This window comes from Tinamus guttatus, unplaced genomic scaffold, assembly GCF_059628265.1.
Source record: "Tinamus guttatus ecotype Peru unplaced genomic scaffold, ASM5962826v1 Tinamus_guttatus_pri_ptg000059l, whole genome shotgun sequence".
NCBI lineage: Eukaryota > Metazoa > Chordata > Aves > Tinamiformes > Tinamidae > Tinamus > Tinamus guttatus.
This window is the reverse complement of record NW_028288593.1, coordinates 1,405,382-1,424,256: the sequence shown is the minus strand read 5'-3', so window position 1 is coordinate 1,424,256 and position 18,875 is coordinate 1,405,382. Positions and strand designations below refer to the sequence as shown.

Genomic DNA, 18,875 nt, shown 5'->3' with positions numbered 1-18,875 from the left:
CATTAAGCTCTTAAAGTGCAAATAAAACCAATATTGTTACTTCGGTTTTATGCAGATGACTGCAGCTATATGCAATAAGTCAGCAAAACACATCAAAGCAATTTGGACGATAAATGGGACTATTCCAAAATGAAACTTGGCCACACATATTTGTCTGGGTTACTCCAATAATCTCTAAGCGAAATCAGTGTAATGATAAGGGCAAAATATAACCATATATAGGAAATTACACTGCACTTTCTTATTAGCTTGGCTCATATCTCAATTTACATAGTCTTGAAGTACAGAGAAACAGACTAAATGCAGAAACTTTTTCTAGTCAAAATACCAATCAGCATCAGAATGGGAATGTTTATGTGATGATCTCCCAGAGTTTACCAAGGACCACAATAATACATACCCTGCAGTTCTGGGCAATTGACTTCAAAGTAGAAATAATCTAAGCTCGGAAGTTCCTGCATCACCTAAACATTCATCTGATAATTCAAAAATTTTTCACTAAAGAACATTATCTAGTTAATCACAAGCATACTGAGATTACTAGTCATTGAAATCACCCTGAAGTCTGAAATGTAATCTAAAAGATTCTCTCTTAATAAGATCCTAATCAATGTGATTGGAATTCTAGAGCTGTGTATTGCAATGTAACAAGAAACTTCAAAATACCAGGGACAGACCGGTGTGCCTATTTTATATACTTGATGCTTTAATGCTTGTCAAACACATTCATAATTTATATTTTTAATTTTATTTGGAAATATTAGAATATGTTGCATTGATCCTCCTCAGTCATCTAAATATAGTGAAACAAAACCTGCCAATATATCTCTGAAGGAATAATGTTGCCATATGTAGCATACCTGGCTTCAATTTCCTGCCAAGATCATTCATTATCACAAAAAAAAAAAAAGGAAAACAATTTACAGAGAAAATACATAGGTTAACAGATATTATCTTTTAGAGCTAAGTGTATTAATTGAAGACGAAAGTACTGCAGTAAATATCGGCTCATTTTGTCTCTATCATTTAGCACAAAATTTTATAAAGATGTATTTCTAAATACAGCCAAAACTGAGGTCAGTGAAATTGCTACTGCTTTGCACTAAGTCAGAGCTGAATGTGGACCAACGTCTTTTCTTTTTACCACTCCCTTCAGGTTTCTTTTCTCTAGCCCTTCACGCAACAGCAACAACAACAAGGAAACAGGAAACCTTCTCCTGTTACACGGATCTAACATGTACGGTCACACATTAGCACTCCCAGGAGTGCTGGTGCAGAACCGCTGCCACGCTCCCGGCCACTGCGGCAACCTACCAGGAAATTGAGGGCTATAACTAATCCGCATGTACATTTAAAAAATGCACGCAGATTTTAATCAGAGAAAAAAAATATATATATAATTATGAAGCGTTACAAATGTATTCAGAGCTATAAAAATTCTGAGCAGGAACAAAGGACGGAACAGTGCAGAGTGAGCTGGCACCACTTGTCTGAAATGAACACGCACGCACGCATTCGCTACAGTCCGGAGTGGCTGCATATGCTGCAGGCTTCTGCACATTAGGTTCTCTATAAAATCTGTAATTGAAAAGAACTATTCTCTGCTCAGCTCCTCACGAGGAGGAAATCCTCTATGTTCAACCTCAAGAACTCGGAGCCCTCTGAAAGCCAAAGAGAAGAGGCTGCAATACATCCTGAACTTGTTTTTTTCCAAATTTCACAGGCAGAGAACTCAAGGTACTCCCCCTGTTTGCTGCTGCATAAAATTCCCTCATCTCACTTTATTACTTACTTAGCTTACCCTTTGCTGTCATGACCAAGGCCTGTCCCAGCACGGGTGGCACTGGGCAGCTCGGAGGTGCCTGCGCCACCCTGGCACGTTGCCAGCCCCGGTGGTGACCTGCACACCAGGCAAATCTGCTTTTAAATCCTGCCTGTAACCAAAAGCCCAGATGTATCCAAGTAGCCTGGCTCACGCCAGCGAAACCTCACCAGCTGGGCTACAGCACAAAGAGGGAAAACACTTTCATCTGTCTCACAAATCATCACCAATAAAAAAAAACAACGAAAGAAAACCTCCACTGACATCAGAGATGGTAAAAAAATTGAGGAAATACCAATATTATTAATGGACAAACACATGAAAAGGATGTTGCAATGCTCCTCAAAGCAAGTACCAAACACCCTGCAAGCCCAGAATTGCAACCAATAGCACCATGTGCCTAAAAAAGTATGTGTTGCTCCTGATGGAAGTATCAGAAGGATTTCTATATTGAACAGTACAGAATTAAAAAACAGGCACTGGAGCAGTCTTTCTGAAGGTCCAGGGGGAATGTTTTCAAACGAACAATTTCAATTTCAATTCCTCCCACAAACAGAGGAATGGGAAACCATATAAAGCAGTATCTATTTTCTTATTTGCTACAGGGTTCTATTTAAGACATTTTCTGTTATTCGTAAGAATTTAAGTCTTTTATTTGTCCAAGCTATGTTGCTATACTGTGCAGCAGCAACAGCAGAAGAGCCAAAATACTGTTATTTCTAGAAATCTCTGCTGAGTTTTACTCAGGTAAAATAGAAATTCAAAGAACATCCCAGTTAATACAGATTTTTAAATCTAACTCAACAAACAGCTCAGATTGCAGCTGCCAATTATTTCAACAATGATTTTTTCCTATCCACTCGCATATTAGATATCAGAAACAGAATAGCAAACACCAATGAACATGTGATCACTCTGATTAAAAATCTGAGCATCCCTTTCACCATTCTGGTGAAACTTCCCAAGAACAGAAATAAGCATTTAGGATATATATATATATATATTTATATGTGAGTGTGAAGGAAGAGAACTAAGAAATACATGATCAATACTCTGCATTTCTACAGAGTATAGCTCAGTAGTTACTGATGACGAAATATTTCATTCTTCTCTGCTTTAACAATATGAACATAACAGATGCTATTTTTTGCCAGAATAAACCCATATGCAAAGCACCCCTGGAAAATAAAAGGCCAGAAGAAAGAAATTGGAAAACTACAATGTGAGAACGAATGCAAAGAAATGTTGTTAGGAACTCATGCGGACCAGTGGCACGGTCAGAAATGGAAAGGACGTGACTGGGATTGGCATGACACTGTATCTGCCATCACCCCCCAAGGGGGACCACACAGGGAACATTTCCCAGGGGCTGGGACCTTCCCTAGGCCACAGTGATGCTGTGGGAACATCCACGCTGCACACAGACAGGGGAGGACCTTGTTGAGCTCACCTGGGCACCAACAGCAAGAAGAGAGACCACTGCAGCGCCTTGGCTCATGCCTTTGCTGGTGGGATTGCACTGGGTTCAAACCTGAGACTCCAGGACCACACAGCAGAGAGCACCTGCTCGTCATGTGAGAAACACTCAAGTTTCTACCACTTCACCCATTTTCCCCTCCGCTTTCAACACAAGTCATTCCCAAAGACCATAATTTATATCTCCCTTTGTCAGCTTCCAGGAAGCTGGTCCTTACCTGCTATCTAATATGCAAACATGGATAATGTGTAATTTCGCTTTGCTATGTATTCACACTTACACATTCAACTATTTTACTAGATGTCAATATGAGATATGTATTACATTTATATTTAGCTTTTCTCTAGTTAAACATCTTTAACAAGATGAATATAATTATAGATCAGATCCTCAATGCTATAAATTGGCATGATTTTACTGCATTCAACAGTAATTTGTCAATTTATATCACCAGAGAATATGGATAATGTTACCTCATATAACATACAACAGAGAAATAACTGGAATAAATTACAGATGAAAATGTGCTAGACTAATAGCAAAATGCTTATTAGTATCTGTAATTTGTGATAGCTTGCTCGGAACTGATGAAAAACACTTCTCCAGTGTGACTGTTACATACTCTAAAATGCCCCTAGAAGCCCACCTGGGAATGGCCATGCCAGACTAGACACCGCACCTATCCAGAGGCCTGATTCGAATCTTCAAAGACCTGACTCACCCTGCGCCTGCCTCGTTACGCTGTATTCATAAGGGAGAGGAGAAAGGAGCTGGTAGCTTGGGTAAGAGCTTTTCTTGACCCTACATGATTATGAGTTTATGTCCTTCAGCAGAATAAGCTATAGCCTTTGCAGTCTTCATCCTGACTCATGTAACTGCGACTCCTGCTCCCCTCATAGACAGCGATGCCTAATCCTTATTAGCACCCTAGGAGGCCAGAGTCTTCCGTGAATCCACTCCTGCCTTGGAAGCCAGGCACTGCTAGATATAAAAAGTATTTACTCTCCGTATCTCAGTGCTTGTGTTGTCCTTGGCAAAGGTCAGTTATTAGCTGAACCACAGAACCACAGTGTGTTTCTTCCTGCCTAAATAAATAGCAGGCTTTTTATAAAGTACTTTTTAACATGTATTTTTTGATTTCCAAACATCAAACAATACGGAAACCAATCATTAGAGGTACAATCTAAAGGTTGGTACAATCTAAAACAAATAAACATATATCAGTAATATATAAATTTACGTACTGAAAGAGCCTGAAGTCTCCCTCCTCCTACCCATTCCCAAAAGGGTGGTTCAGAGGGAAAATGCATTTCTTCTAATTCACTATACACAACTAAATCCAGTAAATAAAGGACTTTGATGCAATTTGTCATTTTGAATGGGAGTAACAAGAAAATAAGAAAGAAGAAAACATGTAATACCCAAAAAATGGAATTTGTAAGGTCTTTTTCAGATCAATATTATCTAGCAAAACAAGGTAACACCAACTCAATTGGTAGTGGCTAATCTCATGCAATTTTACTTCAGTAATAAAGGTAGCACAGAGTTAACCAGAGTTCACCAGGTTCATATAAAAATTCCAATCAATAGCTAAATTTGGCAAAGGGAACATTGAGAAAGCAGTTTGATACACCAAATGTTACATTCCTTTTGTGCAATACAGACACCTGTAGCAACACGAAGCATGTGCAAATAAGTCTGCTGAAGGCAGGAGAACTTGCATCTTTGGTAGGCTCATTACTGCAGCTCTTTACTTGGTACTCTAGAGATCAATACTAGCTAATTTAAAACTTCTCTTGGCCTGAGTTAACAAAATCAGCATATGCCCAAGGAGATAACCTTTCAGAGGTTATGTTCCTCCTGTTGCCGCCTAGACACATCCAATTTCACTCTTCTGGTCATCCACTGGTAAAACATGAGTCCTTTTTCAACATGCAAATCCACAAAAGCCTACTACTGAAATTTTATTCCAAGCCTAATAAGCCTTCTTCTATATGACCGTTGGAAATCTTTATAGCAAAATAATTCTCTTACACTTACCTTCTTAAAAGAAAATAATTAATAAGCTCAATTTTCAGCTGTGACCTCATTACAGCTATGGTGATAAAACATGTAATATACTGAAATGTAAAATTCATAAAACTTTGTTAAACCATTAGACAATCTGAAGTTAGTATCCATAACTACTGCATTAAGCTGGTAATTAAATGTATATTTTTCCACAAGTTTTTAATATTTGGAGGTTTTATATTTTGGTCTGAAATACTACATAATACAGTTCTTTTATCGCCACTATTTTGAGCAAATATATGTATGATAACAGATATATATATAGAAATATATATAATAGACACATATAGAGATAGGTATGATCAGATTTCACACTGTTTTAAAGCTATCATTACACTTTTAGTCACATGCACATATAAGAATTAAGCCAATAATTCAGTAATTATCATTTCTATTTCAACTGATGGTTGCATCTACAAAAGCTCTGAAACCATTTTGAGACTTAATTTAAGAATTAATGCTGATTCTGAGCAAGTGAGGGTGATGAGTTTTTCATATGGCCTGGCAAATTATGTTCTTAAAAAGGGACTCGTTTACAACACGTTTTTTGGATTGTAGGGCTGATACAGGAAGAGCATAGGTTTGACAACTGGCCTTCTGTCTTTGTCCTCTGCAATGACAGTGACTTGATAAGAATGCATGAAAGAGAGCTTTTTTCCTTAGATAAATTACAGATCTCCTGCCACCAACGAAAGTACCCAAAATGAGAATATATCTTCAAAGGTGGGAGTATGAAAACACGACACTGGTCTTCTAAGTCCTCCAGTGTGAAAACATCACCTGAATTTCCATTCACAACAAGTAGAGTCACAGCCAAATGAAAAATTCAATAATGCTGCTGTAGACCCAAGTGAGCCCCATCACATTAGTGGAATTAGTCTGGATTTACACAGCTGTAATTGACCCTCAGTAAGTACTTTCATGACAATAAAGGGCTTCCTAGTTTTAACACCTTTAACAACTCTGGTTCCTAATCCGCCAGAAAGGCATACTAATTATTTTTATATCTTACTGTATGTATGATTATGGAGAGGTGAGAGCTCCCCATAAAGACTTTTTTTTCAGCATTAAAAGGGGAAGAAGAATGAAGCAGAATAAGCAGAACAATGACTAAAATAAAATATCCTATCATTTACAGAAACATTAATGACCTGGAATACCATGTCTATCGTTTAGGCTATTTTTCCTACTTGAGAGAAATGCTGTCTGTCATACAGGTATCCTTTGTCAGGAAGGTACCAACCTTTTTAGGATAAACAAGCCAATTGAATAGTGAGAAGTTATCCTGGCTTCTGGCTTTGCTCTTAAAATATGAAAAATCCTTATCTATAACCATAAGACAAAATAGTAATTTAAAGTAACATTTATGAAACCAGGATTCCAAGACAGCATTTGGTAACCCACAAGATGAAACGTGGACGTGGAACCAAAAAGAACTTGTTCTTTTATTTTACATATATATATATATAGGAAATATATGTTGTTATTTTTCACATTCTGCCTTTACAACCATCCATTTCATTAGACAGGAGACATGCTAGTCTTCCTTTCAGGCACCTTCCCTGTGCCGCAAGTCTAGAAGGAGCAATGCAGAGGGCTTGCTAGCTCCTTTGAGCTTGCTTCGGGTCCTCAATTCTACACTCAAGACAAGTCCCTACTGAGCACAGCACAAGCCTCTCTCAGACAAACTTTGTCAGAGGGACTCAATTCAACAGTAAACACCAGGATAAGTCACAATCTTCTACAATAGCCAGGATAAGCCAAAACTTTCTACAGGACTCACATCTGTAGACCCTATGGAAACACACTCATCCTCCAACACTTGACTGATAGTTTTTACTCTCTCTTGCCTAATCTGAGCACATGCAAGACAAGACTTACTCCCACTGGTTTGCATAATGTCCAAGGCATCTATCTATCTATTAAGTTGTGTAGCCCTTGTGGTAGTGGAACATACCCTTAGTCCCTTTTCTAAGTCCCTTTTCTTTCAAGGAGGTTTTTAACCTACTGCTGCACTGGATAGTAGCAGCTTATCTTTATGAGACAATTTTACCCTGATAAAATAAGCTCCCTTTTTCCAACCTGAGGCCAATTCCCTGAAACACGCTGTAAAAATCTTCAACCTCCTGTAGCAAGGAGGACATTAATTCTTAAGAGTTATACTCTTGACTGTGATTTATTTAATATCAAGGCAGAATTATATATTGGACTCTTTTCCAGATTTACTCAAATTTCATCTCTTCCTTAGTTTTAATTGTAACTAAACTGAACTCTCTCAGCAGTCTAAAATTTCCCTGAAGCTTATTAAAGCAGATATTTTGATTCTGAGTGATTAGACTGACTTAGATGAGAATTCATATGCTGCACAGTAAGTCATCGAAAAAATGCCAACAGGTATCTTCAGATCTTTATTTTCAGCAGTGAAAATTGGGGGATATTATTCGAGTCTAACAGGAAAAATCAGAAGTGGCATTAGTCCCAATACATACCAAAGTGATCTAAAAGAATTTTGTCTCAGTGAATCCAGCTTTTAAATTTGTCTTACCACAATAACACTTTAACAATGACAGCCCACACATCTATTTTTGGTACTTAATATGTTAAATATGTAATGAAAGCAGAGAAAGAAGAAGTTACTGTAAGCATTTTCTGTAGTCTATTCTCCAAACTCAGTGCTGATGAACCATTCAAACAATCGGGCATATATACTGATACAGCAACAAAAACCTGCATGAAGACCTGTTGTTTTTGGTTGCACTAAGCAATGCGCAGTAATAAAGAGACCAGTATGTGGTGAGAGTTCAGCACTTCTGAAAATCAGAAACATGCATTTATGTGCCTAAAAACACATTGACAGAAAAGTAAACAGTCACAACTTGAGTATATTGTTCTTGGTATGACCACAGTAGCTAGCTGAAAGGAGATAGTCCCTGACTATACCAGACCAGCAGGCGATCTCTGCAAAACCATAATCTCCCTAAATCTCTGTCTCATTTACGGGGATTCAGTTAATTTCAGACACCAGTGATTCTCTAACAGCAAGGCAAGAAGGATCTGTCAGAAACAAGATCATCTAGAAAGTAAAGCTCAACGATAACATGAGTAGAAAAGAGTTATTTTGCCTTTCACAATCCCTTAATGTTGCATTTAATTGCTTTTCTACTATAGTGTTTTATTAGACATCTTTTTAGGATGAATAATTTGCTGTGTTACACCTACTGAATTTCTCGTAGTATCTACCAAGAAAATTATTGAGTGTACTGGTAGGTTTCAAGTACATACTAAATGCTGTCAGTATTAGAAGTACTATTAAATCAGAATAGGTATGTTACCAGGAATTCATACAGTAGGAAATGCTTGCTTTAAAGAGATTTTAAAACTGAAGTATAATTAATACCTGACACAAAATTGTTTTTAAAAGTACCCAAGGCTGGGTACTTTTACAACATTACTTAATCTACAGAATCTTTAATGAAGTAACGAAAATAATAGTGCACATCAGATGTGCAGATCATGGCTAAGCATAAACTGGTGCCCCATATTGAAGATATATCCTCCAGAAATATGTGTAGGCCTACAAAAAAAAATGCTAAGCCATAATTAACAGGAAAGTTTAAATTGAAAGAGGATATGCACTTTTTCAGGTATTTTGGATAGCATTAGAGAGTTAAGTACTTTTGTGCATCTAGGTTTCATCCCTATCTTACTGTAGCAGAGAGAGATTTTTGAAATCTAACTACATACTTAATATCTTGAATACTAAGCTGAACATAGTGAGCAACTGTTAGCGGTGGAAGACAACCTATACTCACACCAGCACAAAAATTTCAGCTACTGTATTTACAGACCTGTATGAAGCAGATTCCAGCTACACTAAAACCATTCAGTGCAATGAGGTCCAAGACATTAGTTTCTCATCTTCTTATGCCATCCTTTCATATTAGTCACCACTGCTTCAAAGAATTTCCAAAATTTTTTTCTGATCCTCCATTCCTAAAGTGAGTAAAGGTCATTCCGTGAACTAGACAGATGAGCTAGATTAAAACTAACTATTCAAAAAAGTCTTAAACTGGATCACTTTGAAAAAGAAAAGAATCAAATCGTTCAGAAAAATGTTCCATTTTGATATTTTCAGAAGGAATCATTTTTCTCTTTCAATCCTTTCCTTTTTTGACACAGTACATTCAAACTGAATGTAATCTTTAAGATAAAATGCGCATCAACTAGCCTCAAACTATTTTCTTCAAGGCTTTTTTTTTGATATTTAAAGCTTTCAGTATTATCAGAATGTCACCAGAATTTCAAAATAATTCATTAAATGGAACCCTGACATAGGCAGACTTTTATTAAATTCATGTAACTACCAATGGGAGGGATGACCCTAAAAATTGAAAGAGCCTCTGGGGGAAAAATTATTTGAATCTATTTATTATCAAGTGGCTCAAATACCCAGTGGACATGATGCACCTGGACTTCTGATATGTTGTTTCTGTCTCAAATTATAGCTAGCCACAAGCAATTTAGCTACCCCCTCAGGGCCACAGCTCCCTAACTGTGAAATATTTCACTAAAGTGAAATATCCCACACTGAGGTGGGAATTAACTCATCCACTTACAAGAGAATCCGCAGAATCTGCAGTACTACAATGATAAATTCTATGGATAACCCCTATGGGGGTTCTATGGTTCTATGGATAACAAAGGCCAAACACTAAAAACCAAAACACCTTGCCTTAACTCTAAGCAAAAATAAAGAAGACGGAAAATCTTTACTCATTTTCTCAAATCATTTCAAATCCAAACCAACTTCCCATGCATTGTCACAGAATTGCTGTTTGAATCATTATTCTGTTCATGTTAGGAAAGCAGATCATCAGAATCCACTGTGCAAGTGGGAGACGTAAATTTTGCTGACAAAATTAATCTATGTGTTTAGTTCTTACAGGTCTTATCTAGTTTCTTTAAAATATGCTGCAGTGTAAGATATGTTCGTATGCACAACATTTATTGATACTGTCCCTCACTGCCAATGCAAATTAAGTATATATTTGAATAAAGAGATATCTCAGAATTGATATGATGCCCTTGCTTAGCTTCAAAAAAGAAAAGGGGAGAGAAAATACAAATGAAATGTCTTTTTTTTCAGGGCAACCATGCTCTACTTATGTAAACCATGTCAAATAATATATAAAATGAAAACAACTTGAGGGCATCATGCGTTTTTATTAGAAAGATGACAGATCAGCAATTCTGTTCAGTCTGTGGGGCTTCTGGAGAAGCAATGCTTCATACAGACACAGGTGGGGACAAAGGCAACAAGAGATTCTTTAAAAAACAAACAAATGAAAAAGCCTCAACATGTTCACACTTCAATGTCTTCTTTAGTTCCTGCAGTAAAAAGCATAAAGAATTCGGCCATTTCTGATAATCTGCCAGAAATAGTTAAAGCAGAGGAAATCCTGCATAGTCACAGCACCTGAATGATCACCTTACTTCGTAACAAATACCTCTTACCTTACCTATTACTTTCTGATAATTATACTTAAATGATAAAACTGACAGACAATCTCCCTCACATTTAGTGTCCATATTAGGCACAAAGATGTGCTGCAATAATAAATTTCTAAATGCAGCCTTCCCAAACCAGGAAGCATCTCCACACTGTCAAACAATTTATTATTTAATTCAACATAATGCTTAATACCACCTACAGGTCAAATGTTTGAACAGGTCTACATAATGAACAAAACAGATAACACTTCTCAGTTGGACTGAGAAGTAGAAGCTCTTCACTGCAACCTCCGTAGTTAAACAAAAGCTAAGTCGCATTATCAAGGTTTAGTTCAGGACTTAATTTTGGGAATGCCAATTAACTCTTCAGAAATTATGAGGCGCGTGCTTTGGATCAGGCCTACCTGTTTGGCCTCTGGGATGCGGTTTTGCACCACCCAAATATTGGAATAGCATTAATGTACAAATGGGGCAGTGCAATCAGTCCAAGCAACGGGAAAAAAATCTGATAAAATCAGAGAAGTTGAAGCCCACAAGAAAAACCTCACGCAAACAAACCTAACAGTTAAAAAATTGACGTTCGTCATCACAACCAAAATTGTATAGATACACTGACTTCCGTGGGCTTATACAGACTTACTAAGCATCTGGCTCCAAGTTTTCAAACTGAAACTGCCAAGAAATGGACTTAACACACGCTACTGGCAACTACAGTATGCACAGGAACCCCTCAGGTATGTTCAGATTGGAGAAAGCCAAGAATTTTCCTTCTTAAACATAAAACATAACTGTCTTCTCTGAGGTGTTGGTCTGGTCTTATAGCTGGCAGACACAGCAAAGCTGTACTACACATTAACGCTTGTGTGGCAAAAAGCAACACCTGAAGGAAGGAAAGAAAAAGACCTAGTTCCAAGTATTGCTAGGGAGCCTTCAAGTACTGATCACATCCCGTAATCTTACTTACGCACCATTCCAACTGTTCTGATTTAAAGCTGCTTCCCTTTTTGAACATTGAGAGTATACTCCCTTTTTCCCTTATTTGAAAGCCTGTGTTCATGTCAGGTTGAAAAATATAAACTCATCACACTGAATTATCTGAAATAACAGAACAAGGCACACAAGATAATATTCAGACCATGGCCTTAATTGCACACCATAAATAAATAGAGGGTTTGTCATATAGGGACAATTCCTGAATGCAATAGGCAAAAAAGAGGATCACTGTGCAAAGAGTCAACAGCTGTAGCAGCGCTATAGGAAAAAAATCTTGGCCAAGTGCAAGAGCTTTAGGTAGCCCTCCTGAATAGATATGACAGACAAGTCACCACTCTCAAACATTGCAGAGCCCACACTGAAGTCCCACCCAAAGGTTACACTTACTACAATATACCAGTGTTTGGTCACCTTCTTTCTCTAGAAAGAAACTCACCCTTGCCATGAGAAACATAAGTTTGATCCTTAATGGTCAAGGCTTACACTTTTTCATTTTATGCATAAAGAGAGCTTACATAAGCTCATCACTCAGTACACCACTGAGGACTAAAAATATTGGAAAATGTTCTTAGTCACCCTGAATCAAGAAAACAAATGAAAACATGAAACTCTGATTTTAAAGTATTCTTTCTAAACGTCCTTAGAACACTGGAAGGGAGGTGAAATTTGAATGCATTTCCATCGAATGCACTTCCATCCATGTCTCTAAGCACAACTCCTGCACCACAGTTCAATTTGAATTGGCAAGATCCTGTGACTACTTTCAAGTCAACAGCTTCCTAAGCTTATGATGAACTTACTTAGAATAAACTCTGGGCTGTGAGATGCAAGGCCCTCTTCTGTCTCTCCTTGTAGAATTTACTATATTTTGCTTCGATGTCGCAAACCAGTTTGTTTTCCATGGTTAAGCCCTTAGGCTTTTTACTTAATTCAGCTTGGAAATTAGAAACAATAGACAGGTCTCATTTCCTGCTTTCGTTTCTTGCTGCAATGTTTGGATTACGAAACAGTGCAAAGTAACTTTCAAACTCAATTTGTTTTAATTATAAGAAATAGTATTTCTGTAAACTAATTTCAACTGCAACAAGTTTTCCAAAACAGTCATTTAAATTAAGACCAAACCAAAACATATGTTAAAACCCTAAATTAAAGCATAGTACTTAAGCAACCTGTAAATACATGTGATACTGGGCTATTGAGTAAACTGTTCTGCTCCACTGAAAAACACAGGAGTCCCCTTCCCTTCAACACGAAGAAGTAGTCTAGGGAAGTGGGAAAGCGGTTTTCCAAGCAGCCTAGGAGCCCATGGCCCATGTGGAAGCCTGATCCTGCAGGCAGAGCCACGCAGGGCAGGACCCATGGCCACAGGAGCACTGGCTGCATCGCAGGGTTCACTTGCAAAGATCAGGTTCCAGAACGCAGCACTTCCAACTGACCACCCTGGGAAAGGAACACAACCGCCACACGTACCAGATAAACACTCTGGAAAAAATAAAAAAGATAAACTGGGATGTCTTTCCAAACCTAGTAAAACTAACTGATAAGAGAATGACCTAGCGTTACCACAAATACCTTATGAAGTAAAAGCCAGCTAGACGCCAGGAAAGCTAAGACGTGAATTCCACTAATACGAGCTCTTAAATGCTTTCTTTTGAAAGCAGACCAATGAAACAAATGATGAAATGTAATTAAAAATGTGTAAGTGCACAAAAACTGGGATCTATTTAGAAATAATATCTAAGTTAACATTCAATTAAAACAACAAATATTTTTATGCTATAAACTAACTGGCATTTTACTTATTTTCTGAGTAGTTTAATTTGGTCAACTGCAGACAGCTTTGCATCTCTCATGAAACTAAATATGGCTCACAAATGAACGAGAATTAGATACTGCTGTGATATTAGGCCTACTTATAATTAAAAACATAACTTCCTATGTTTTTTTAAGATGAATTAGCCTATTTCATGTGTTGTGTTGCCTTTGTTGCATTTAAGCTCACATGTGGCAGAATTTCTATGTTCGCACGTAAACTGAAAAACAAAAGCAGCGAAGTGCCACGGAGCAGCACTCAGAGGAATGAGCCTCCTCCAACCGGGATCACCTTTCTGAGCACCTCGCTCAACACTTTCTCCTCAGTTTACGTTTGGGCGAACGCACATCATTTATTGATCCTCCTTGCAAAAAAGAAGGGGGATATATGTATATGTATATATATGAATGCCTGGCAGTGGGCGGTATCGCTGTGTCTTGCAGAACCAGGAAATGTAGGGAGTCATGATTGCGAAAGAAGTACCTTTTGGCGCCTCCAATGTAGGTGAAGGTAAAGGTGGAGTCTGAGTACCTGAAATCTGAAACACAAAGGGCCGCGTTACCGCGGGGCACCCCCGCTCCGCCGCGGGGCCTGGGGTGTCGCGGGGCAGGCGGGGGGGGCTGCCACGAACCCCCGCGAACGCGGCCCCCCTGCCCCGCTCCAGCCCCTCGCAACAAGTGCCCCGGTGCTATGGCAACCGCGGGAACTGCCGCGGCCGGGAACGGCAACAGGCAGCGCGGCCGCGCGCCCGGGGCGGCTCCGCGGGCAGCACCCGCGCCCCTCGCGCCAGGCCGCGGCGGAGGCTCCGGCGCGTGGCCGCGCTCCCCGATTCGGGCTGCCCCCCCTTTCCCAGCCGCCGTCTCGCCGCATCTGCCCTCACATGCCCTCGGAAGGAGGGGAGGAAGGCGCGGAGGGGAAGGGGAGAGCGGGGGGCCGGTGCGGCGCACATGCCGGCGGCCACCACCCCGCTCGCCATGGCCCCGGCGGGGGCCACGGGGGGCACCGCGTCGCGGAGCTGGCGCCCGGCGCGTAAACTCACCTGCAAACAGGCAGTCCTTCTCCGCCTTGCACTTTTGGATCACAACGTCAATATCCTTCTGAATCCTCTCTTGTCTTGAACACATCCCCATGAAATAAATCCCAGGGGAAAAAAAAAGCAGTCTTTATTCCCAGCCCCCTCACCCCCTGCCACTTTTGATGGACCGAAAGATGGACCCCGGGGCCGGCTGGCTGAGCTCTCCCCCGGCCCCGAAGCGACCCGCTCGGCCGGCTGGAGGACGGCGGCAGGCGGCGGGAGCCGATGTTGCATGCCCAGATGTGCCCGCCCAGCTGTGCCGCCGCTGCCGGCGGATGCCAATTTCCTCCTTCCCTCACAATAGATCCAGCGGAGGGTGGCGACGGCGACACGGGAACCCCCCACCTCCCAGCCCGCAGTTTTTTTTTTTTTTTTTTTTTTTTTTTTTTTTGAAGGGGGGGGAAGTAACTGGGCTTTTTTATCTGCCCTTTTTTTTTTTTTTAGGGGAAAATAAAAAAGGGAGGGGGGAGGTGGCAGAGCCAGCCCGCTCACATCCCTGCCCCTCGGCCAGCAGCGGCGCCCGCCGCGCAGCAGCGGCGGCGCCGGGAGCCCCGCGGCGGCGGCGCCCGCAGCCGGTCCCTGGCGGCGCGGGGCGGCGGGGCCGCTGCGGCTGCAGAGCCGCAGAGCCTCCCGCCGCCGCCGGCCCGGCACGTAGCGCCCCGCGGGCTCCCCCGGCGGAGGCGGCGCGGGGGAAGGAAGAGGCGGCCGCAGGGGCCGCGCAATGGCCACGGCCGCCTCCTTCGCGGCCACCGAGCAGCGCCCAAACGGCAAGTGACGGTGGCGGCCGCAGCGCCGGGGAAGGGAGTGCGCTGCGGCCGCGGGGCCTGGGCGCGGGGGCGGGCGGCGCCCGCGGCCCTCCCGAGCCCCCCGGGGCCGCCGCGCGGAGCCCCCCGCGCCGCCCGCGCTGCGGCAGCGCCTCCCCGCGCGCTCCCGGCCCGCCGCTCCGCGGGAAGGGCCCTTACCGGCTTCCCATGCCCCCGGCGCCGCGCTCCTGCCCGCGCCGAGCTGCGCACGGGGGAGCGGCGAGCGGGAAGCGCGCTCATCATCCAGCCCTGCGCGGCGCGGCTCCGGATCGCGCTCTTCCCCGTCACCGCGTGGCCAACCCGCCGCCAAAGCCCACGGGCTCGGGGGAAGGGGCTCGCGCTGCCCGGCGGGGAGCGCTGATCCCGCCTGGGGGGCCCTGGGCGCCAGCGCAGCTCCAGGAAGAGCCCTAGTATCACTCACATGGGATGGTCAAGTCCGCAAAAGGAGCTGCTTTCCATCAGCCGAAGTGCTAAGTGAATAATTAAAAGGAAAATAAATAAATGGATGTGAAGGTGGCGGAAGCAGAGTTGTTTAAAAATTAAACAGACTATTCATAAAATTCTGTTTTTAAGTGTTCAGCCAGGTCTAAGCAACTCCCATGGATTATTCATTATTGAGCCCAAGTGTTTCTGTGCTTTTTTTATTAAGCGAGTCTATATTAATCACATATTGCTAATTTTAAGCATGGGGACAAGCATGATTGCTGTGGCATTATTTGTTCTCATGGGGAAGTATTTTAAAGCATAAGACTATATATACTCTTGACAACATTTTTTTGTCTGAAGGAGGGAACATCAGGGAAATCATAAGAAAAACAGAGAGGGTTTAAAAGGAACAAAAACCCATATTGCGACCTAGTTCTCTGCTTTTAAGATAAGAATTTACCTTTGAGGAGAGATTTCCAGACAACTTTGCAGTGCTATTCAGTGAATTCTCTTCTACTGCAGTCCAAGGCAGAATACAGAACTCATCATTGTACTCGCCAATAAAGTGGAATTTGGTAAGACTTTGCCATCCGGGCAAGTTACTCCAGGTTAGTCAAAGAGCGAAGAGGCTTCTCGAGAGTCTCCTGAACATGTTCGGCCTTCATCCCTGCTCTGTGCCGGCCAGGGATGCCCATTCCGGCCTGCGGGCAGCTGGTGCGTGGCAGCCGTGTTTGCCCATCAGCGTAGGTAGAAGCCATATGATTATGTACGTACAAACTTGATTTGTTCTGGAGAATTTTTGATCCTCAGCCTTGTAGAGAAAGGCCTCTACTACCGCTGCCATGTGAAGCAGGACACGGCGGGTACCCGGGCCTCAATTTTACAAGATATTTATGCTGACAGTTGTGCTCACAGCCTATTCTGACCACAGGGTTATTCTCAGTGTCGTAGCAATTAGCACAAGTCTTGACTGCCTTTTTATGCCTCGGACTATTCCCACAGATTTGATACCAGTGAACTAAAAGCTGCCCACAAAGAAACACTACTACTGTCATCGGAAAAACTAATATGGTTGGTCTCTAGTTTCACAGCATGAACTAAACAATGAAAAGTTGGGAGGAAAAAAAAATGGTGAAATATTTGCTATTATTTATTGTAAATGTCTCTTTAATTTTCTAGATTCTTAGGCAATTTGGCCCTCTACCCATCTGATGACTTAGTCATCAGATGGTTGGGATAGTTGATTTCACTGAGGAAAAGCTAGGTTATATACTGAAGTTATTTTATGGCTACAAATACTGAAAATGGAACATTTTGTGAAATCAAGGTAAGTCTTTAGAGTTAGTTCATCTTGAAAAATGTAAAGCTGCTGACATTCAAGTAAGCTCAATTTTATTGCACAGTCGGTATGTGTGCTGTAAGCCCCCACATGATGTACCAGCATCTACCAACATATTTAAGAAATTTTCTTAAGAGTTTCGCAAGTAATTTCAAGAACAACAGAACATTTGGTTTTGGAAGTCATGGCTTAGTCAAGGGAATTCAATGTATGGCTCTCCAGCTGTCTTTCTGATCATGAAAATCTGTTCATGTCTTTTTCAGAGTTGTCTCAAGTCCAGCTCAAGTCAGTTTGCTTTTACTGAACTGATTACCCTGATTAACCAAAATAATTTTTATATTACTTGTTTGTTTTTTTTTCTTTTTTTACTGTTTTGGTAAATAGTACTATAAAAGCATCTGTTCCTGTTTCTACATCCCCCAGCTGAAACCCCAAGCTGAAACTTGGGTACAAAAGAAACTAAAAATTTGCTCCTTTTGCAATTTTAGTCACTTATTTTTTGCAATTTTAGCCAGTTCATTTCTGTAGACTTTTTGCTCTAGGAGGTGGAATGCTTAAAGAAGCAGTATCACTGCACTCTTAGGGCAATAAGACACAACACAGCCCTTTCCAAAAAGCTGCCTCAAAATGATATGGTTGTTTCTAAATGACTGCGTCATTAAAATGTGAAAACATAGGCATTAAACTGTGAAATACATAGAAATTATACTTATTTTGTTCCCAACAAAAGAGAAGTGAAACAAGTGCATTGTAAAAGCATGTCCAAAGCATTAAAAAAAAAAAGTCTAGCTTTAGACTTTAGTATAATTTTCACTAGAATTCTATTACTAACAGTGATAATCTTCTACCCTGCATTAAAATAACACTCTGGTAAATACTCTTGAGTTTAAATTTAAAATCCTTTAAGTATATTTTTTTTTAGACAAATTTCAAGTCCTCTGTCTCCCATGCATTGCTCTTGGTTATCCATTAAAGCAGAGGCTCACTGCTACTTTAGGTAGCCAGAATCCTTAGCCAAAGTAATCCACAAGAGAATATAAAGCCACTCACTTCATATTACAAATTTTGAAACAGTTTTTAATAGACTGACTTCTTGAGGTCATCACCAGAAGTCTGTGATGAATTGGTTTCTAAGACCCCCAATATGGGGGGTCATGATGCAAGAGCGTAGTGTGAATAAAACACCTTAAATCATTTTTGGAATTGGTTAGCATTGGTCTGCTGAAGAGACACCATAGAAACACATCATAGAATGCTTAGGGTTGGAAGGGACCTCTAGAGATCATCTAGTCCAACCCCCCTGCACACGCAGGGTCACCTAGAGCACGTGGCACAGGACTGCGTCCAAGCGGGTTTTGAAGATCTCCAGAGAAGGAGACTCCACAACCTCTCTGGGCAGCCTGTTCCAGTGCTCTGTCACCCTCCCTGTTAAGAATTTTTCCTTAAGTTCCTATGGAATTTTTGGTGCTTCAGTTTCCAGCCATTTCCTCTAGTCCTATCAGTGGCCTCCACTGAAAAGAGACCAGCACCGTCCTCTGAACTCCCT

The 18,875-nt window shown here is 41.2% G+C and overlaps 1 protein-coding gene across 1 annotated transcript in view; it reads right to left on the bottom strand.

The window, feature by feature from the left end:
- PARP8 (poly(ADP-ribose) polymerase family member 8) overlaps positions 1-14,870 on the bottom strand; it is a 103,948-nt gene extending 89,078 nt beyond the window's left edge. Inside the window, exons 1-2 of the mRNA XM_088540322.1 lie at positions 14,726-14,870; positions 14,170-14,224 (exon numbers count right to left, since the gene is read on the bottom strand). Of these exons, the coding sequence (XP_088396448.1) occupies positions 14,170-14,224; positions 14,726-14,816 (146 nt within the window). The 5' untranslated portion in view covers positions 14,817-14,870. The remainder of the gene's footprint in view (positions 1-14,169; positions 14,225-14,725) is intronic.
- Between the last annotated feature and the right edge of the window lie 4,005 nt (positions 14,871-18,875).